We start from the raw sequence: 23,347 nt of genomic DNA, 5'->3' as shown, positions 1-23,347 counted from the left end.
ATATATTTTTTTGTTTTTTATGTATGTTACCGCATAACTTTGGACCACGTCAACCGATTTCAATAATTATTTTTGCATCGGAGTGGTCTCATATTAATCTGGTTTAGATCAGATCATTGGATCATGAAATATATATATATATATATATTTTTATATGAGAATTGAAGTTATTGTTTAAAAATTACTTGTTATTTACATATGTTACGGAGAAAATAATATGTATTTAATATTTTGTTAACGTGTTTTAAAAAATATAAAGAACTAAAAATCAAGAAATGTATTTTCGTTTTTAACTGTTGTACATATGTTTGTTATTTAAATTCAAAGTTGGTGTTAGTTATTTCGACTAACAAGCCCGTAGAGAGGGTCAAAAGAGCGAAGCACTTCCAGGGTTAAAGGGCGTTAATTTCTCTGATAATTTGGCAAGCTGTATGAGTGCGAAAAATTCGAATAACATCGGATCAAAAATTTTTGTCTAAAGCTTAAGCAAGATTCACGAAAGTAATTGAAGTGATTTTTTTTTATTATTTAATATAAAAGCTGACAGAAGGGAAAAACGAAAATTTCACTTTACAGTTGTTCACGTCAAATGTATCGCATTCATCTGCCCTTTATTCTTCAATTTTAATGATGGACGCCATTGCTTTTATACATGTACAGTCGGTGTCAAATATATGTGTACACCTTGTTATAATATTAAAATCACAATTATTTTCATGCAAAGTTCATTTTCATTAATTATTAATGTATGTACATACATGTGTATGTAATGTCGCATAACAAGCCAATTAATTCAATTATTTCTTTTCTTTTGTTTTTTTTTTTTAACTCCGTGAAATGAACTGATTTATGAATTAATACATTTATTTGTAATTTTTTATGGAATCGGCAACGGCCGATTCTTTCCCCATAAGCCGATTAATCGGTATCGGCATCGGTACCTGAAAAAAAAATTGGAATCGGTCGGACTCTACTCTATAGTATCCTGTTGAATGAAGCCTATAGTATCTAATAACACCATTTGATACACTTTTTCAAGCAAAACTTGCTATTTTCTTTTGTCACAATCCGCTACCAATTAGACTTGCCTTAGGATTTGTCGTTTTTTTAATTTTTTCGTTAGGCGTCAATCACTAGATAGTTCATTTCGCTGAATTAAATCAACTCATGACTGGACTAGTTTGCGTTTACCTTGCCTCATGTTTCTAACCTGTTCGTGAATGTCCTGAGGTCCGTAGATTTCGGCACCCTCGCAAGAAAGTAGCCATTCTGGTTGTTAACCAAATACCTTGTAATACCAGCATTAATGACAATTATAAACCAAGCATCAAGCAGCAAAGCACCATAAACTTTTCTTTGCTTACTCACCTTCAGCATCAAACACCGAGGGGAACCCACGAAACAGCGGTCGGCAGTTAAACCTACACCACCAACACATAACAAGCTTCACAAGCGTATACCCTTAACTACCCGATGAACTAACGTAATAAAAATGTCAACACTAAACAGTTAAAAAAAAAAGAAGAAAAACACAAAACGAAGGGAAGCACCGTACATGCGCTCAGAGCCAACTAAAGTAGACCGGCCGCAGCGGTGTTGGATGCGTGTGGGCTGCAAAAAAGTCGAAAATTGCTAGGCGTCTTAATTGAATGTTTTCATACTTTCAATTACAAACAAACGCGTACATTAACTACCACATACAATGCCTACATACACCCACAAGTACACATCATCTAGCGGACGTAGCATCAGTTGTATGAAAGGAATCAACTCAACTCGCTACTGTATACGCCTGTTGAATTTTGCTTATTTTTTTGGGCAACATACATAGTTAATGTGTTTCTAGAAAGTAGGGAGAAAAAACCGAAAAACAGACGTAGATAGTAAAATACGGAGACCCTAGTGCAAGGATAAAAATATTAGATGTAATAAATTGAAGAGTGGAAAGTAATGGAAATGAAAGTGAGGCATAAAATTGAAGTACAAAGATAAAAATGTACATAAATGGAATTAAATACTAAGAAAAATTCGCTTTATTAATTTAAAGTGAAATAAGATTAACAAAAATTGAGTGATGCGAATAAATGGACACATAGCAATCATGCAGTATACCCGGCGCACAATGCGTAATTTCGGCGATTTAGGGGAAGGAAAATCATAGCTCCCACAAGTTTGACTCTAGAATATATATTTTTTTAGTTATGTACTTCTAATAGACTGTATAATTACGCTTTCAAAGGATGTGGGTGATTCCATAAGACTAATATATTATATGGGCATTTCCAGTGATATATCTCTGTTAGGCATGGTCGAATCTGGGTTATTTTTTCCACGTATATTGGTTGAATGTGCAGGAATATTTTTGCACAAAATTTACCCGTTAGGTGGCGCCGGGGTCGAAATATTTTTAAAGCCCGTATTTATAAACTGATTTTGTTAATATTTGCGATATGTATTAGATACATAGTAAGCAATATATGTATTCACAAACAATATAAATATAATTATATAATTTGATTTCTAATATCTTCGCACCATTTTGGCTGACAGTTTTCACCTTTTGCATTAACTATAGTGTTTTACAAGAACTAAGTATACAAATTCAAAACCAAAAAAAAAAGAAAACCTAAATTACTATTTGTGTTTCTTCACGGTCGATTTGATTTGATTTGAGATTTATAGCTGCCATGCCTCAAAATAAGAAAAATCCCAATGACTAATATTTTGTCACCAAAAATACACAAAAACCCGATTTTTTTTAACCAAAGTTTGACTTTAAATCGACTTTTTTTTAATTGTGCAATTTTGTGCAAATTCTTATTATTGGCCCTTTATATACAGATGTCCAGTTAAAGGTTCCTGAAGAGATCCAAATGTCACGCTGTCAAACAATTCATATGCGTATATGAAAAAAGCGAAATCCCATTTTCTTTTTTTTTATCTAAAGGAGCGTAATTGATATGTAAGGTTGACGTCTAAAATTTCAAAATAATGTTTTTAATTAAGTTTACAATGTGTAAAATGCAAAGTATACCCAAGACTGCAGTCTAGTTATGAAATGAGACGGATATGACTACTGATTGATAAAGGCCGGGAAACTGGCGATTTTCGTTCGTCAAAACAGTCATGTTTGCACAAGCTCAGAATTCTTCCAGGTAATCTTCTCACAATTGGGGACCGATTTTCTATTATATCAGACATCTATACGCACACATATCGTATCTGAACTTTTTTTTACCAACTTCGATTTTAGATTTTCCTTCCCCTAAATCACCCAAATTACGCACTGTGCGGCGTTGAAATAACGTAAATGTGATTTGAATAAGTTACGTGGAACAAACAGCATATCTGCCAAAAACTTAGTTAGATATAGTCTTGGATATGATAATTAGTCTCTCTCTCGCCTTGAATTTTTTCTAAGAGACTTGAAAAGGAATCTGAATCTGCGTTGGTCTTGCATAAATAACAAATTTCCCGGTTTTTTATAAAGCTTAAAAAGGCATTGCCCGCGGGCGTCTTTTGAGCATGACTGATTTACAAAGATAGTAGAGAGTTGTTGGTCTTAGAAATGCCCTCAAGCTCAACGTACAACTCTACGTATCTTATGTTTTAGCTCAAAGTTCGGAGAGCTAATGCTATGTCCCCACGACACGTCGTTCGCCCCCCCATTCGCAATTACCCTTCGATTTACGTAATTCGCCATACAAAATTTTACCTGCGAATTTTGTGGGTAATTCAGATCCAATTACCATGCGAGTTACGACTTTTTAATCGGAAATTTATCGAACTCAGCTGTCAGAGCAAGAGAGAATAGAAAAAATCAAAACAAAGAAAGGGAGGAACTTAACGAAAAACACAATGAATTGTCAAATCGAATTAGGGATGAGTCGTGTAAACGGGGTAATTGACCAAAGTAATTCAGAAGCGAACTACGTAATTGGCAGTGCTCGTAGGGACTTTCTATCCGCAACCCGAATTTCAACAAAACGTTCTATATAACCCGGAAAAAAGCTATATTTTTCGAGAATACGGGTGTGACCCTGCAATCTTGATTCCCTTTGCCCTGTCTCTCTTAACCGAAGTGCAGCAAGATATGCCATATGCTGACCCACTAGATCTTCAATGATAATTCAAAAAGGCATTTTAAAGCATAATTTGGCGTTGTCCAGATTCCTCCGCTGATGCAGATCATACTAATCCTCTGTACTTTGCTGAGGAGATTAAGATAATAGGCCTTATCCTTAAGACCAGTTTAAACATCGCAGGTGCAAAATAAAATGTGATTGGCCAGGAATCTGATGCACTTAGCTAGCACTTTGCATAGATTGACCAGAGTAACATATGTATGTACGTCGGAAAGGGGCAAAGTTACACTCGTCAGGATCAAACATTTGGCGCTAAAGTGGTTTTGCGGTTTTCACCGACTCTTGGCTGTTGACTGCTACATGGGGCATTTAGTTCGCTTTTGTCCTTTTTTTTGTATTCAAAATTTCTTTTAGTTGCAACACCGGTCTTAAATTACACAAAGCTATGTTTTTTCTTATTTATTAGCAGTTAGTTCTGCTTAAGAACCGAATAAGAATGAAGAACCAGTAGTGTAGTAAGTATTCCGAGAAAAGTCAACCACATGCAAGCGTATGCGTTTATAAGTGTACATAATATTGTACTTTATTTTTCTCTGCCATTTATTTTTATTTTTTTTAGTGTGAAAGGGAAAATTTTAACGATTACGCAATCTGCATTACACATAAATCAGCATAGCTTGTCCCGAGTTTCAACTCCGTTCGACTGCACTACACGGAACACGAACACCCTTGATACATACCTACATACATATATATTTATGTATGTACGCTGCTTTAATGTGGGAATGAGGCTGAAGGGAAATAAGTGATGCATGATAATTGACTAAGTGCGAAGGGAATGCGAGTGGGCGTTGAAATGCAAACAATGACAGTCGCATGAAATATACTTTGTATAGTACATACTCATGCATGTTGACTTGTATTTACATACATACATATGTATGTACATTAAAGTGGTCCAAAAATGTATGTGAAAAAATAAGGTGGGATTTTAAGGCCGCCACCCCCTAGGATTGTCCTATACCGAAAAAAAGTGTTCAAAGCGCTCAAAGTTTTCCATGTATTTTATATGGGGGAAAAACAACTTTTCGTAGAAATAGTGTAGAATTCTTGAAAATCATTTGTTTTCGATCGGAAAACTTTGATTTTCTTCAGGAGATTCCTAGTAATAATACCCAATTGTTTCTTTAACCATTTTTTCACGGTAACTATATTTTATAGGTCCTCCAAAACCCCTAGAAAATGCAATGGTGGGACCAATAAAAAATCTTTAATATTAAAAAATGGTTAAATAAACAATGGGATATTAATATTTGTAAGTCTCCTGAAGAGAACCACAGTTTTCCGTTCGAAAAATATTGATTTTCAAGAATTGTATTGTATTTATACGAAAAGTTGTTTTTTCCGCATATAAAATACATGGAAAACTTTGAGCGCTGTGTGTGATTTCAAAAAAAAAAAAATATAGGTATATTTTTTCGGTTCAGAACAATCCTAGAGGGTGGCGGTATTAAAATCTGACTTTATTTTTTTTGGACCACTCTAATGTACATACATACATACGTACAAATAAGTATATACTAAGTTTAGAAGTAGGTATGCGAGTTATTTGCAAGTCATCGAAATGGCGTGGGGATTTCCATAGTACTACATATACATACATACATACATACGTACTTTATTTAATGGTTTTAGGCATGGAACGTTAAAGCGATTCGCATTTCTTTTTAAATACCGAAAATCAAACTTCACTACCAAATAATGACTTTTAATTTGAGTTTCTGAAGTAATATTCCAGCGCATACTTTTGCAATGAAAAGTTATTGGAGCTTTAATTTTACTTCTTGCAAAATTTTTGGCAAAGAAAAAGGGAATGGTGTTTGAAACTATTATTTTAAATCGACAAACGTAAAAGTGTTTGGCTATTTTAAGCTTTTGTTTTTTTTCCACTCGGTGCATTCAGTTTCCCAATGACATATTTATTCGAAATGGCGTCGAACTATAGGCTGTAAAAATACTTTTCGCACATAAATTGTAATGCTATAAAAGGGCGTTATTGCATATTCATAGGCGAAATAAGTCGACTCTTAAGTTAAATAGTTGCAAATTTTTTAAAAGATATTTAGTTGATAACTATGAATTGTGTAAGCGATTTTGAGACCATCAAAAATTAAAAAAGAATTAAAACAAAAATATGGAAAAAAGTTTTAAGAATGAATAAAGACAAAAAATTAATTATAACACAATTAAAAAAAATCAAAATTTTTAAATTCAAATGAATGCCTTTATATCTCTTTTTATTTGTTGGTTTATTTATTACGATACTTTTGGCAGATAACACTTAGTTTTAAATAAAAAAATAAAATTATTTTTAAATACTTAGTAGATAATTATTTTTTCCAAAAATATTACATTTTCAACCACAGGACAGCTAATGCATAGGAAGCTTATACAAATTAAAGCTAAAAATTATTTTTAAATAATATAAATAAATTTAAAGAGTAAATAAAAACAAAAAATTAATTAACAAAAAAGATAACAAAAATAATTTAAAAATTTAAGTGGCTGCCTTTAAATATCTTTTTGGTTGTTGGTTTTTCATTCCGCTGCTCTTCGTTGTAATTGTAAAAACTTAGTGTTAAATAAATTATTTTTCCCACAAATTTTGTGTGTTTCAACCATTGTGCCGCTAACACCAAGGGAAAAGATGACAAATGTTGCGCTGATTCCATTTATCGCCCTTGTAGAGCAAATGAGCAGCCGGCGTAAAGGGATATCTATGACGAAAAAACACTAAGCGCAACATTTATCCCTTTAACTTGGTCGTCTAGTTTGTTTTGTTACTATTTCACTATTCTATATCCCTATCCCTACACGAATATTTGTGCATTCGAAGTGGCATTGTCTTGACTAAGGCAGGAAAGAAAGCTCATTTCCAAGTATGTATGTATATGTACACTGCATTGTCGCTGCTATTGTGGTTGTTGTAGTTGCTGTCGCTAAAATGCTGAAGTTTCGTTTGTTATACTTAGCTACACGCAATCGAACATTACACTGAATAAACAAGGATTCTTGGGAATCCACATACATACATACATACATGAAAAATATATGTATGTATTATATATGGTATACATATGTACATATGTGCGCTCATAATCTAGTTTATTGCGTTTTCTTGCTCTTGGACTTGCTATTATTCAACCGAAAAACCGCAACAGCAAGCAGCGCAACGGTGGCATGAAGTGAACGCACAATTTGTAAATGTTACGTATACGCCATGATGGCCCACACAATCACCGAGTATGTAGAATGCCAATACTATGTACATATAAATGTGTATGGAATGTGTATTGTTGCGAACGCTTTCGGTTGTTCGGGGTTCGCCTGCTCTTGTGGGTGCTGTCTTGGCGGCGATGTGCACACTTGGGGGATCTCGCTGGCGATTCATCACATTTGCCGAGATATGTACGAGTATTAGAAAAGTAACCAAAGTGTAAGTATGTATGTATGTATGTATGTACGAGTATGTATTTTTGTTTGATTGTGCGTGAATCCGCATTTGTTTGTGGCTTTTAATACGAATGGACAGACGACGTTAAGGGACAAGGGCCATAGGTACATATGGTGAGTGACTGGAATAGCTTGAATGACTTGAATTGCCGAAATGCGTCCAACGAAAGTGATTCACAGTCAAAGTTAATTTACGCCTAGTGGGTATATTGGTGTATGTGTGTGTGTGTGTGTGTGAACATGCAAACCTACGTACGTAAGATTATGCGAATTTATTTCCGATTTAATTTAAAAGATTTCTAGAAAAGACAAAAAACCGAATCTGCATTTCTAAAAGTTTGTGCGAAAAAATTAGTTTGTAAATGCTAATAAGTGGTCTCAAAATTTAAATTTCTAATGAAATAAATGAAATTTCAACTTTAAATATTTCTGAAGTGCATATGTACATATGTACATGGGTCAGGGTGAGAATATTCCTTTCCACTGATACCTCATAAGTTTAAATCCGTATAGTTTTTACTGAGTTATTCAAGTTTTTCTTAAAAGAATCTTTGAAAAAGGTAAAAAACAGCATCAAAAATCTTATTATTATGATTCCGTTGAATTTTTTTTTTAATATTTTTATGCAGATTTTTTAAGCTTAAACTGTTTTGTCATCTGAGGGTATTTTTTTTTTCAAAAAATCCTTTAAGAAACTTTTTTTTCATACAAAGCTCCTATTTTGGATGCACATATTTTCAAATCGGTGCAGCTCTCGTAAATCTTAATATTATTCCGAAATATTTGGGTGGAAATCTTCAAATATAATACATTTTGTAATCCCGGCGGAAAACCAAAACTTTTTTGTTTGTGCAGCCTAATGTTCATACAAATGTTTTATTTTTAACTTTACTTTTTTAATATTTTTAAGTTAAAATTTGTGTGCTGATTTATCTGCTGGATTACCCTACATCTAAAAAAAAAAACTTGGGCGTTTCCTATAAATTCGTAAAAGTAGAATAGAGAGAATATTGTACATGCATACATTTACAATTTTTCTTAACCCTGCTTCTCCCAAAAATACTTGAATTATTTATTTAAAGACACAAAAAAAATTTTAGGCTAAACGTTTTTACGCTGACTTTTGAAGTTTTTTATGATAATATTTTGATTTTTTGTTTTTAATATTTTTTCATTTTTCCACTTAATATTTTTAAGTAAGTTGCTTTGTCTGCTTTTATGACAATTATTTTTCTTTTTCTCATTAAAGTATTTTTTTTTCAGATAACGATTGCTCAATAGCAGCATAGTGGACTTCTGCATATCGAAATTAACCTTTAAATCACAAGCTAACACAGAATAGCTTTCAAATTAGAATAGTTTGAAAATTTCATGATTACAAAAATGTGGTTGTCCATCTTATCAGCATGAAATGCAATCTTAAGGTAAGTAAAAATTTTAAATATTCCATTACTACTTTTTCGACACTGAACTCATTCATGTCTCCAACATATTATTTGTAATATCCTTGGTTTCACACATTTCGAAATCAATTTCTATCAGAAGTTTCTAAAAAATTCTTATTCAGGACGATTCTGTACAGAAACTCCCTGGGAGTTTTCTCTCTTTTCCCTTTCCCCGTATCATGAATAAAAATTCCCTGAGGATTTTTTATATTAAATGGTGGAGTTGAGCTCTCAATAAAGTGTCAAACAGCTTTTTCGAGGTTCGAGTATCCTCCTCCCAAGTTTTCGGGGAAAATTCTACTACCTGGTAGTTAATTATTGGAGGATTTCTTTCTCGAGAGACATAAATTCCCGGAGAATAAATTGGGCTGATTAATTGTGAACCCTTTAGCTTAGAGATTTCACGAGAGATGCTATCCAAATTGGATCTAAAAAATATTTCATTCGCTATTCGAGAAGTGGGCAAATTTGTCTTAAGTAGTCGTTGTTGCATACATATGCATCTAATGTTGCATAGTTCTAGGCGCGTACGAAGCTAAGGCCTCTAAAACCCAGTTTTTGGCTTTTGGCTTCATTGTTTTTTTAAATATTTTATTTTGGTTTTTTGAGGTTAGAAAGCGAAAACAAGCCATCTTTTAAATTCTCACTTCAAATTCGGACGCAGAGATACAAAATCGTAATCGGTAAACGTTGCCTAATCTGTGAGGCTGTGTGATCGATAATTTCTATGAAATTTCGTTCAAGAATCGATTTTCACCCGATTAAACGATAACAAATTAATCGATGTGTTTTATAATAATAATAATAATAGATTGGCGCTTACACATATGTTAGTGTTTGGCCGAGCTTCTACTCCGATTTGTGGCGTGCGCCTTGATGTTGTCACACAAAGCGGATATCTATATGTATAAGGCAAAACCGTATTTAGCTCTTATTTAAAATTTTACTGCCACGCCACAACCTACGCCCGCTGTGTTGCACCAGAATTTTATAAATAGCTCTCAGTTAACTGACTATTGAATGGAACTGTTTTGCATAGATTTATACAAAAATATAGATATTTGTAGAAAGTAGATATATTTATGCAATTATAACTGTTGTATATTAGACCGGGTCGGCCTCCATACAAAGGTAAAAATTTGGAAAAGAAAAATTTGGTAAATCGAAATTGGATTTCGCAGCCATACAAATTTTCGTCCTGTCGATTTGCAAAGACAGCCAAAATGGAGTTTTTTTTTGTAAACATTTTACTTTTGCAACGATTTAAATCATGATAGATATACTACGTTTATACGCATGCATAAGTCGCCTTAATTCATTTCGCCGCGATTCAAAACATATGTGTAAACTGAATTTCAATTCGCTTTGAAAGAGCGAAGTGTTTTGGCGCACACTCCATTTCAAATCGGTAGTTTAATTCTCCAGACAGTTAGAAAGAGTGTATAAACACCGCTCTCAATCAAAGCGAATTGGAGATCAGCTGTTCCGCTCAAATTCCAAATAATCGCATGAGTATTTAAAAGCTGATTAATAATAATCGTTCTTTTTCCTTGCCACGATTTTATAATGCCGAATAAAACTAGATTTTTATCACTTTCCATTATGTTAACTTATAAATCACAATAATGTCAAATGAAAACTGCTGATTTTGTTTGCTTTTGAAGACGGTTACTTTGATGCCGCTATAAAGCCGTAAGTATAGACACTAGAGCGAAATGTGTACGGTGTCAATGCGCTTTCATTTAAGTCGATTATTCTGTGCGTATAAACGTAGTAATAGATAGTTTAAAATATATTTTTGAGTACTTATCTTGAAAAAATGCATAGCATGCATAATTTTATGGTAACTAAATTTTGGCTGAGTCGGATAGAAATTGAAATATGTAGGATTTAAAAGTTTATATTGTGCTTAAAAATTGCTTTTAATCGATATGTCATACCTTGAAATCGGATTACTAGTAAACAAGTTATGACTAGATTTCACGTTTGGCTATTCTTAAGGCCAAACTTCTCTCAAAGTAAGCATTTACAAAAAATTGTTTTCGCGACCCAATCTACTATATACATATGTAGCATGTAATATCTAATAGCGTGGGCCGAAAATCCGATTTTTTAGACTTTTGATTGGTAATAGCAAAAATATGGTTCATTATGCTCTAAAATAAATTTGTGGGAAATGTGAACATTTTTGGCCTAGGATGGCTGGCTCGCCCAAGTCCATCAAAGATCAAGTAATAAAAATATTTTTTTAGCTAACTTCGATTCTCCACAAAAAAGGTCCATATACCAAATTATGTAGGACTAATACTTTCGAAGATTATTGCAATTTTAGCAAAAAAACGTATTAATTAATTAATTTATTAATGTTTATTTTTTGAGCATATTGAACTTTGATGGACTTGGGCGAGCCTAGGATATTGACCAAAAAATACCAAATTTCACACAGATTTTTTTAAAGCATAATGAGCCATATTTTTGCTATTACCAATCAAAATTCTAAAAAAGCCGATTTTCGGCCCACGCTAATATCTAAATAAAGTTTTTATTTACCCTTTCCGTTAATTGCAGCAAATCCGATGGCTTCATTGTGGTCGTCGTCGTCGTCGTCAGTGCTGGCTGTTGAGTGGTCTTTTAGATTGCAATCCGGCTGCTGTAGCTGTCGCTGTTGTTTGGCGGTTTGTTTCTTTTGATATTCCGCCTCTTCTTTTGCTTTAGACGCTTTGTTGTTGTTACTTTATTGTTATTTCTTTTTCGTTTGACTCGTTAGTTGCAATATCCCAGCCAGCGATCCAAAACAATCAATAGCCAGAGGTGGTAAAACGTCCCACAGCAAGAGACTAACTGCTTTTAGCTATTTTCGCGTTGTTATTTTTATGATTACTATCACTGCTGTTGCTTCCACAATTATCTCTGCTTAGTCTATCACGCCTAAGCTTTTTATAGCGCCGGCTGCTTCTACTCTGTGTCTGCTCTGCCTTTGCACTTGTATGCCTACTGGTCTAGTTTGCGACTACACCTGCACCAGCTGTTGTCAGTGCCTCGCCTTTAAGTTTAACTTGGTGTGTAGTATGTACGTGTTCACTTTAAATTGATTTTATGTGCAGTTGGCGACGTCATTGGCCTCGTATTCAACAGTTTTTCCAAGCTTCAGGTGCAGAGTATGCGCCTGCTACCACGACCACTGCAGCTGTGATGACGACGGCGTGTTGCTGGTTGGTGTTGTTATTGTTTGCTGTTAATGCTTCTGCTACTTTTACGCGTGCTTCCACTGCAACTGTTGGTGGTTTTTTTTTATGGTTGGAGTTGTTACTGTTTTTGGTTGTTATTATTCTTTTTTTTTGTTATAGCATTCGTTGGCTATTTTGAGCCTTAAATTAATCATTTTTCATATCGTTGCCGATTCCTAATGATTTTTTATATATTTTACTTTATGTTTTCACGTTAACTTTTTGCACGTTAAATCAGATTAAAAGCTGGAACGGACAGTAGGTTGTAAAGGAAGACTCTACATACATATTTAAGCAGGAAGGAAATTATAAGAATGCTGATAGTTTGTAAGATTTCTCCGACAGTGGACAATTTTAGTAAGTTTTCTACAATCTTTAACAGTATTCCAAAACTACCTTCTTTAAACTTGCAAATATTTTTTTTTTTTTTTTATAAAAGAAAATTTCATTGCATTTAAGGACTACGATTTGAGGATGCAGCTGAGGGAAGGTGTCTCTCCCGGCTGGTTTATGTCCTCGTGAATGCCAAGGAAGGCAACACTACTATGCAATCGATGTGATCGACAGGGCAAGGTAAGCAGATAATAGGACCTTGCGACGCTTAGTACCATTGCCGGTGAGGAAGTGATCGGATATCCGTGAGTTGGCAGAAAGAATTTGTATGAAGGCGAATATCAATCCGCAGCAGAGCAGTAAGACGTTTGCGTGCGATCAAGCGCAAAGTAAGCTATGCGCAGTGTTGCCAGATTTTACTTTCAAAAAACTGGAAATTCCTAGAAAAAAACTGTATTTTCAACAAAACAACTATAAACTTCACAAAGGAAAGGATTTTTGGAATGTTAAGGTCTTTTAACTGTATAATTGGATTCAGCGGACCCCTTTTTATTCAAAACAGAAAGTGCTGCACCTACGTCACTTCGTTTTCACTTAAAAACCAAAAAAAAAAGATATGTTTTAATTTATTCTTTCAAATCTGAAATTGAAAAAACTGTGATTTACAGTTAAAACTGTGAATATGGCAACACTGGCAATACGAGAAATAAGAAGAACGGCGGGAGCATATGTATGTCCAAAATACTATTAAACTAGGAATAAACAGATTTCACTTTAGCTTTGACCAAATTTTCACAGTTCGTCAAATCTTGGACCACCTTTTCGTCAACTTTGGGCAGCACAAAGAGAAGCTAGCTCTGCCACACCATGTATAAATTTGCTATGCCTGTATAACCATGTAAGGTGACGTTGAGTTGACGGTTTAAGTTCCGTTCATATTGGGAATGAGCTCTTTGCGACATTCCAGGTCAAACATTGTTTTATGACGAGCGACTTACTTTCGTGCGACTTCTTCAATCGGAAATTGGAAAGCGTAGTACGAGGTGTAATCTAATTTTTAATTCACTGAACCAATTCCTTTTACAATTTTGTAGTTTGTAGTAATATTTATTTGTTTTATATTTAAAGTGTGTTTTATACCTTTTTTTACACATTTTGTTTAATGCCTCGCAGTTTTAATTTATTTTTTATTTTATCTTACTCCCATTTTTATTTATATTTTATATAATTTTTTGTTTTTAACCGACTTCAAAAAAAGGAGCATGTTATCGAATCGTCGGAATATTTTTTTTTTGTATGTATGCTGCCGCATACAAAGGAATTAAAGGAAAGGTGCTACCTCAGAGGTGGTCCCATAGGTAGTAATTTGGTTCAGATCCAAGCATTGGATCATGAAGAAATTAACGGTACTCTTAATTTTTACATGAGAATTGAATTCGGTTTTGTTTTTTTGCTTACAAATTACTTGTTTATTTTTCTTTCGTGATATGGGATCGAAATCGGTTCACGTGGTCCAAAGTTTTGCGGTAACATACATAAAAAAAATATTCCGACGAGTTGATGACCAACCTTCTCCTTTTTTGAAGGCGGTTAAAAAGTCTATTAAAAAGCGGTAGTAAATTTACATTTACAGCAATATTCACAAAAACTGCAGCTCGACGGATTGACAAGTTTTGACGATTTAATTCCAATTATTATTTTTTTAATATATGTATGTACATATGTAGTTAATTCTACAGCAAAACCAAAAAATTTAAAACTTTCAAACATTCTACAAAATTTCGAAAAAATCAACAAGTCTCAAGAAATTTTCATAAATTTTAAAAATTCGTATCAGAATTTTTAGAAATATACAGTATAGGCCAATACAATAGCAGCCCCATTTCAAAGTGATATTGTTTCCCAGTAATTTTTGTTTATTTATTTTTAGGAATTTTCAATTAAAATACAGTTCATTCTCTAACAAAACACATATTAACACAAAGTTTAAAACTTTCTAGAAAACTACAAAAAAAATCAACAAATTTTCATAAAGATTTAAACTTTCTTCTCAAAAGTGTTAGAATTTTTTTGAGTACACAGTTTTATAGCCTATTCAATTTTAGTCTAACAATGTGCAAGTTTCAAGAGGCTAAAAAAAAATTTTTTCGCCGATGGTGTTGCGGGTTTCTTCCATATAAAAATAAATTGTGTTTATTCGTTATATGGAAGCAAATGCGACAAAAAAAATCTAAAAAATCTACGGTAATTTGTAGCCCCTAGAAACTTGCACATTGTTAGACTAAAATTGAATGGGCACTCATAAAAAATTCAAACACTGCTGAGAAAAAAGTTTGAAATTTGGGTGAAAATTTGTTGCATTTTTTATAGTCTTTTACAAAGTTTAAAACTTGGGTTTTTATGGGTTTTGTTAGAGAATGAACTGTATTTTAATTGAAAATTCTTAAAAATTAATAACTAAACATAAGTGGCAAACAATATCACTTTGAAATGCGGGTGCTATTGATATGGCCAATACTTTATTAGGTATACAGTTTTATAGGCCATTCAATTCTATATATTTATGTTTTTTTTTCACAATAAAACACGGGTCCATTCCAAAACGCCAAAATACAAGCATCGGTGTCTTTTATTTTAAAACCACCCTAGAAAAAAAACCTTGCGCAACCTAGTTGAAAAGTAGCATCTAACCATGGTAACGCACGTTTTGCATTACAATCTACTGAGGTTTTGAAACAAAAGAGACTCATGCTTTTTATTTCGACATTTTGGAATTCATATCATCTTAATTTTATTGAAAACGTATGTTATAAATTTCTCTAAGACTTGGTCACACTTTTCTGCCGATTTGCCCGCCGCCATTAATTTCCGTGCTTTAACTAAACATTTCTATATTTTTTTCACGCTTAGATTTTTTTAGTTACATGTACATATATACATATGTATGTATATTTATTGCGTTTGCTTTCGCTTTTTTTCCATTTCTATTTTGCGGATACCTCTTGTCCACTGCGTTCACCTTCACTTTCACTACATTTAACTTTTTTCCACGAATTTCGCTTCACTTCGATTCTGTTGAGTCGTTGTTGGATTTTTGTCTGTCGCGCAACTTCGCTTCCTTTACTTCATACTTTTTTCCCTCTAATTTTTATGCGTATTAAGGCGGGGGCGGCACTTTGCAATCGACCACCGTTGTGGGGGAGAAAAATTTAAGGAAATCAAAGAAGATATCTTCCGAACTTTGCTCTTTTTCTTTTTAAAAGTTTGCTGGAAAAGTTTTCATATTTAAGGAGATTTTCATTTAGGTATTTAATTGGAGTATGTACATTTATTAATTTTTTTTTTTTTTTTTTTTGTGAATTATTGCCCAGCGTCGAATTACAAAACGCAGAAATTTCTACACAGAAGGCATTAAAACAAACCGCATATAGATACACCAGCTAATCGACTAACTGCTGCTACTAACTGTCTGCTGTTTCTATTTCCACATCCCAGTTGGTTGGTTGGTGAATTTTAGCTTTCGGGTTGTCGTTGTCAAATCTAACCATTTCGTTGGTGTCTATTAGCGCACTAACTGAACGGTCACCATGAATGGTTGCAGTTTTCCCAGCTGTATTTGTGCCTATAACTTCATCTACACTCACATTCTCTTACACATGCGAGTGTTGGACATTTTTGTGCTCTCTCTAGTAGTCCTTATTGGAACGAAAAAAAAGCTCCGAAGATTCCTGTCATACCGCGCACAGCATTGGGAACAGGTGAACTGAAACGAAGTACATTGGTATATCCATGACGAATTCACATACACACACACTCGTATGCAAATACTATGTACATATATGTATAAGCAATTAATCGCTTTCTTGCAGCATATTTTATTAAACCAAATTTTCTTCGATTGCCTTGTCTAATTTACAATCCCGTATAATATTTTATCTTACGATCATTTTTTAATTCCAGACAATTTTCCCCTTTTTCTACACTTTTTAATTTACTTTCACTTTACTTATCCGCAGCTGTTATCCTTTTTCTTGTCTCAACTCTAGTCGCCATTCGACACTGTGCTTGTGTGTAGCGTTTCAAGTTCATTGTATCCGCTAATTTCGCTCTGGCATTGTGTTCCATTTCCGTTTGTTGTGCTCGTACTTTGCTTGATGGTGTACTGTCATTTCCTTCCTCTTCCTTTGACGATTTTTTTAGGGTCCATAGTGTGTGCGTGCGTGTGTGAAAGCTTCGTAGCCATTTTACTTACTCATTTGCTTTCAACTTCCCTGATACACTACATATGCATATATGCTCTTTATGGTGTTACCGTATCGTTACATTCTTGCGGTTTTGCGATGCTTTTGAAAAAATTTAATTTATAAGCCATTCCCCATTGGCTTTCTAATCGCCTCCTTATTCCAGGCAAATTCAACATTAACCTACTTATCTATGTAAGTTCTCTCTACAAATATTGTAAATCTCCTTCTTCTGGCACAGCCAGCATGACCCGTCTCATCAAATGTTGCCATTATTCAAACTTCTAAATCCTAAATAAAATAATCTGCCTATCTCCCATACTGCAACAGAAAAGTTAACCCAACTTTTTGTCTACTTCTTAAATGACTTTTTCAGAGCCTTGTTTGGACATTATTCATCCTAGCCTAAAGCTCTCCAAGGTATATGAGTTCTTACACATACTTAATACGTGAGCAATCGCATACCATAAATTCTGAGTTCTAGACGACCCACAACCTTTACAGATCTATTCTGCACGTTACCGAAGATTTTGTAACCGGAAAATTGTATTACCAAAAAATGTTACCAGTTCTTGTCACCGCGATTCTAGGTACGTTGGTAATGCAGTTAAAATATTCAGCAATTCAGCTATCAAGAATTGTGCAAATCCCGGCATTGCATATTTCACAGGGCAATAATTTGTTACCAGCTTATGAGATGGCAACAAAATTTACCGGTTACAAGAGTACACAGAATGCGAAAAGGGTTTAAAAATTGACAAGAACTTTATTTACCGGTTACAAACTTTTTATTACCAGCGCAGAATAGACCTGTTAGTCTATCGTCTCATAAAAATATCGTGCAACTGAATAGGTGACGGATGCTGCCAAGTAACGTCCAGAAGTCGTTGACTATTTCGCTGTACTGGAAATTCTCCAAAATTTCCAAATTTTCTTAATAATTCTATAGTGTGTCTTGGTATACCCAATATAACACTTCACAGCTAGAGAAAATTGTTCTCAATGCTGTCTGACTGTAAATCACTTTGGGTAAGATTCTCATTAGAGCCTTTATATTTAGTAAAACTGTCATCTACATAATTATCAAATATCATGATCCACATTTTAATGAAATTTTTACCGATTTATTCGTCGATCGTTTGAAAGAGTCCTAGAAAGTTTTATCGATAGACATCTAATCGAAATATATCACGGTGATACTGCAAAATGTTCTATTCCACTTATTACCTCTGGTGCTTAATTGATCTGTTATCTGTATCTGATCGCTTCTGGCAATCGTTCATCTTTTTCAGCCAAAGGTAGACAGTTTTGTCATTCGTTTATTAGGGTGTAACGATTTGCAGCTGCATTCCGGTGCAGGTAAGAGACCATCTAAGTGTCAAGGGTACTAATAAACATAGTCCGTTTTGCAGTATCACCGACGATATGCATAATTATCGAGTCTCGTTTTTGTATTTTAGAATATCGCTAGCTTAGAGTGCAAAGTTGCTAAGTCAATTTTTTTCAATTGTACAGGAGACACAAAAAACGTTCCTAAGTAATTTTCTTTAAGTATTTTGCAAAACTTTGAATACAATGTTTCGCGTTTTTCATTTACCCTTTATTAAAAAAAAAAAAAACAATAAAAAAATCTGCTTTTTTACAAATTTTGTAAATAATTTTGTGACTTAGCAAATTTTCTACTTTTTTCCCAAAAATTTTTTTGTTGGAAGTAGCAAATTTTCCATGAATTTTTACAATATGTACAATACGAAAAAATCCATCTCGTAGGTACATTTTAAGAAACAATTTGTTAGAACAAATTGTTTAGGTTTTTTTTAATAATAATAATAACACAAGGGAACAGTGTATCAAATGTTAAAGCTGTTTTCGAATAAGACCAAAAAATTGTTAAAAATTCTGGGTTCAGCAAAAAGGTTTGGGGCATATTATTAGATAATGAATCCGTTAACGCAAAAGATAAAGTCAAATATCATTTCTCGCAGCCCTTTAGCTTATCGTTAATCTCAAAGTTATCTCTTTTCAATCAAATTTTGTTCTCTTGATAATTGCACTGGCCTATAGTCAAAAGTTGTAAAGAACAGCATTAATATTGCTGGCGTGCATTTAGGTCGCTGGTTCTAAATATTCTAATCTTGTTTTGATATTAGCTATAGTTTGCGAATTTTTGCAAATTTAGGAACAATTTCGGTAGCTCTAATAGAAAAGCCATTATTTTCCATCATCGTGGAAAAATGTTTTTTATGCAAATGAGTATGGAAGCACTGAACAGGCACAACTTCTAGAAACACTAATTAGTTTACTTATGTTTATGCATACAATATAAAAATTGCAAATATAGGAAAATGACAAAAAATTTTGTTAAATATTTTTTTTTATTTTAAAATAATTTCTTTATAATCTGAATGATTTTCATCATATTATTATCATAAATCAGTAATAGCAAGTCTCGTAATTATTACGTGCCGATCGAGTAACGTTTATCAAAGTTATATCGAAAAACTTAAGTGGATCTCCAGTTTTTTCTAAAAAAAAAAAATCCTCCATTTTATAAATAACATTTAAATGACAGAACCGGATTACCGAAAAGTATGCCAGGGAGTGACTTTTTTCGTTCAAGCTGAATGCAAAGCAATATCGTCCAATTGGAGAGACCTCAAAAGGATTTTCCTGGATATGTTAAAGACTATCGCATTTACCTACCTACAGTTACTTTTTCACATAATGGAATTAACTAAAGTATTTATGTAAACACTTTTTGCACGTCCCCTACTTTCATATAACGGCAAATTTATAAATCACGAAAAATGGACTTAAAATGGGCGTTTCTCGCACTAATATATTATGTTAATGTATGCAAATACTTATATTTATGCTTGCAACTACTATTAACTTATCAAACGATTCCTAATCTTGGACAATACATGTTTGACTTCATTCACCATGATCTTGAAAACTGACCAAATAGGCGTACCAAGTCCACGGCCCTTTTAATATTATATAAACATCCGAAAGCATTAAAACGTTTGAAATAAATCTCGTCTCACTTTTTTGTATTTTTCGCTTGGTTGCTGAAGTAGTGAAGAATTGAAAATTCATAAGGGAAAATTATAGTTTTCTTATTTTTTATTTTAATATCTTAAAAATTTGTAGACTTATTGAAAAATGATAAATGAACGTGAGGTGCTAAATTTAATAACCCTTAATTTGATATATCGTCCTGTTTATAACAATTAACGCATTCCATAGATATTACAAGCCAAAGTTTCATTTTCAAAATTCATACACTTTGATTCAATTGCGCGGGCTAAAGATAAGTTTTAAATTAATCTTTCTTGGCCAATAACAATTGGCTTAGACCTAAAACATCATAATATTACTATTACAATACGGTCAAATGCCTTTTATTTTCCCCCATACAAAATCGACCCAGCCTAATATACATACATACATATGTACATAAATATTCAAAAATAATGTTGTTGCACAACCCTCAATACAAATCGAATTCGATAGCGTACAAAAAATATTCATATTTTTTTGGACTTATCAAATTTTCTGTGACTACTGTGGACTTAGCAATTTTGCACATCACGGAATAAAACGGGTAGAAATAAAACAAGTATTTAGATCCTTTCAGAAACGGTGCATTTTCAATTTTCCTTGCTTCCTGCACCAAAAACTAATTGTTCATAAAAAGTGAACTTAGCAACATTTCACTCTAAGCTAGCGATATGCATCCTTGCTGATATGTTAATCAAAATTAGTATAGAAAGTCTAAGTTTATAGAAGTCAGTTGGCTTACGCAATTTATCGAAGTTTTGGCCAGTAAAGTAATTATGAAAAGGGGCAACTCTTCATCAACTTGCAAGCTACTGCTCTCTAAGTAACTCTCACTCTCTACAACTTTTTCATGCTAATACTCGTTGCTTTGCCATTTTGACATCTACATACATATATTGCTTTGGAAATACCAACTGGCTTTTATGACATACATATCGTCGTTTAAAGTAGAAAACCGCGTATCAACAAATGCCAAACAAAGTATCAAGATAATGCAAAACCGCGTATGTGAGGTTGCATAAAATATTTTCTAGAGGGCAAAAACTCTCATATTGCTTTTATATAAAACAATCGCATTTCTGGCTATTATATTTAAGAACGATAGATAAGGATTGAGCCAAGGGCTTTGTGTGACAGCAAATGTCAGTTACGTGGTTTTATACTTTAAACGACGATATGTATGTCCATACACAACACCATACTATGTTTTTGTTATAAAGGATGTATAGGCAGGCATGCGTGTATGTCCAACTTTTATACGCTTGTATTCGTGAAAGCGAAAGCTTTCATTCATTCATCCCTTCGTACGGAATTTGTATACGAGAACAGCCGCCGCCGCCGCCGCCGCCGACCGACCGCTGCACTGGCTATTCAGCGCAAACACCTGTTATCCACACACTCACCTTCGTGCTCTACTACACATACATACATAAGTTAATAGATGTTTTACAAATCGCATTGTAGTAGGTACATGTTGCACCGTTTCAGGTTCGCCCGCACCTATTTTTCGCTTCTGCCTGCCACGGGTGTTAACAAAGTTAAGGCTCTACAGTTGCCACCTGTTCTCATTTGCAACATTTGCAGTCGTATGTACATTTGACATTGGTTAAATGGCTCCCGAAAACTTGTGCATGTACACACATACATACATACAAGTTTATCATCCCCTACCTTACCGCGCGACATATCGTGCTTTCGCAATCTAAATAAAGTCTAGTTAATAAAAACAACAAAAAAAACATATTTTGCCTCAAAGCAACAAGGCTTATCCGCCGACTTTTGACTTGAGCCAATGTCCTAGCGTCACCACAGCGCGCTTTTGTTCAGCTGTGTATGGACCATACACGTGCATGTGTATGTATGTATAGGTACCCTGTGGGAAATGTACGTATCTAAGTATAAGTTAACTTGAAGTTGATTAGTAAGGAACTAAAGGTCACTATTATCTGTATATTTTCCTTGAGGAAAGCTAACTATATTTCTATGGCAATGGCCGCGAAATAGTCAAGGGTGGTTACCTCTGCATTAGACGTCAATTAACTTGTAACTAACTACTTTCGGACATAAAATATCAATAAAAAAACAAAATATATGTTTTTTTACTTTTATTTATTTATTTACTTTAATTTATTACATTTCATATTTGTTTACACATTCTGCTGTAGGTGGTCCCATATTCGAACTCCGTCAGACATAACTTCAAAATGATAGTATAAAATTTCGATCTTTCTTTTATTTGTTCTGAATTCAAAAAAGTATTAGCGAAGTGCAGAATAATGTTTATTCAAAATAAATTTGTGTGTGAATATTTAAATAGAAACTTGTTTAAGGAAAACAATCTCCCTATTACGTCTGCCTTACTCCTGCATTACTTTTCAACTAGTTTCGTGATAGCTTTTTATAGCTAACTACAAGTTATATATTTTATGGAAAAGCCACAAGTGGGCTACTTTTTATCAATTTGATAATTTTTTCTGCAAGTTATGTACATAGTTGCCCTGCAGGGAACTCAACTAACTATAAATGCGTCATAAGTTCCTCATTTTTAACTAGGGGTGACCACGCCTCGACTTCTTTTATGTTGCTTTCAACTGACTACTTTTACATATATACATTTGTATAAGTCGATACATATCAAACATGCCTAAGTCTATCGTAAAACTATTTTGAGAAATTGTGGTTCTTTCTTGTCTTTCTGTCTATTTCAAGTAGCTTTTGCGAAACTGTAAAGCTGTTTACAAAATAGCTCTTGGAAGCATTTTGCGAAGAAAACCATGAAAATGTAAGCCATATTCAAAATTAAGAAGTCTTTATGTTGGACTTTCGCACAGTTTTGAAAGAAAATTTCCTAAATTTTCTTATGGTGGACTTTGGCAGGTATGATATGTATGGACTCATATGCAGTAGCAAGAAAAAAATATGATTGGCTGGAATGGACTTAGCAATTTAGATTCACACTTAGGGTAGCACTAAGTCACCTTTGTCTAAATCGTTAATATTAAATGTTTTTTTTAATCTTATCGGCATTAACTAGTCACATTGCTTTAGTTTGAACTATTTATTTGCTGGGTCAGTATGTATCGCACCAAAAATATGAAAATATTAGCCGTAATAAGTGGGCTAAAAGCTGGCTTATTTAGTAGTAGACTACGAAATTCCCGACAGGGTATATTTTATAATCTTCTATGACAACTTGTCAGCACACACTTTATTAGACGAGAAAACAAAACCTGTTAGCCGTCGTGTTATCGCACCTGGTTTTGTTTGGCTGCCAACCAGTCGTCATAATATACATATAAGTAGATATGTGTAGGAATGTAGCAAATACATGTGTCCTTACGTGCAGCGTGGCCTAGTTCCGCCCGCCCTCAAGCATTAACCGTCACTTTTTGGCAGACGCATATTTTTAAAATATGCATGAATACGAGATATGTATGTTA

At 33.7% G+C, this 23,347-nt stretch overlaps 2 protein-coding genes and 1 long non-coding RNA gene across 6 annotated transcripts in view; 2 read left to right on the top strand and 1 right to left on the bottom strand.

Annotated features, from left to right (window-relative positions):
- The window catches only part of LOC118748596, a 165,234-nt gene extending 156,294 nt beyond the window's left edge, over positions 1-8,940 (top strand). Inside the window, exon 4 of the long non-coding RNA XR_004994066.1 lies at positions 8,862-8,940. This is a non-coding gene — a long non-coding RNA (uncharacterized LOC118748596). The remainder of the gene's footprint in view (positions 1-8,861) is intronic.
- The window catches only part of LOC118748581 (high affinity cationic amino acid transporter 1), a 32,342-nt gene extending 15,927 nt beyond the window's left edge, over positions 1-16,415 (bottom strand). Inside the window, exons 1-2 of one of the 4 annotated variants that reach the window (XM_036483117.1) lie at positions 16,026-16,415; positions 11,594-12,516 (exon numbers count right to left, since the gene is read on the bottom strand). In XM_036483117.1, coding sequence (XP_036339010.1) covers positions 11,594-11,629 — 36 coding nt within the window. In that variant the 5' untranslated portion in view covers positions 11,630-12,516; positions 16,026-16,415. Of the gene's footprint in view, positions 1-11,593; positions 12,517-13,601; positions 13,732-15,602 lie in introns of those variants that run through there. The other 3 variants (XM_036483120.1, XM_036483118.1, XM_036483119.1) reach the window with 3 other exon arrangements.
- The window catches only part of LOC118748587, a 59,218-nt gene continuing 44,811 nt past the window's right edge, over positions 8,941-23,347 (top strand). The window contains exon 1 of the mRNA XM_036483129.1: positions 8,941-9,022. Within this exon, the coding sequence (XP_036339022.1) occupies positions 9,005-9,022 (18 nt within the window). The 5' untranslated portion in view covers positions 8,941-9,004. The remainder of the gene's footprint in view (positions 9,023-23,347) is intronic.

Source organism: Rhagoletis pomonella, unplaced genomic scaffold (genome assembly GCF_013731165.1).
Source record: "Rhagoletis pomonella isolate Grant_MI unplaced genomic scaffold, Rhpom_1.0 Rhpom_scaffold_00013, whole genome shotgun sequence".
NCBI classification, from domain to species: domain Eukaryota; kingdom Metazoa; phylum Arthropoda; class Insecta; order Diptera; family Tephritidae; genus Rhagoletis; species Rhagoletis pomonella.
This window is presented reverse-complemented; position numbering and strand designations above follow the sequence as displayed.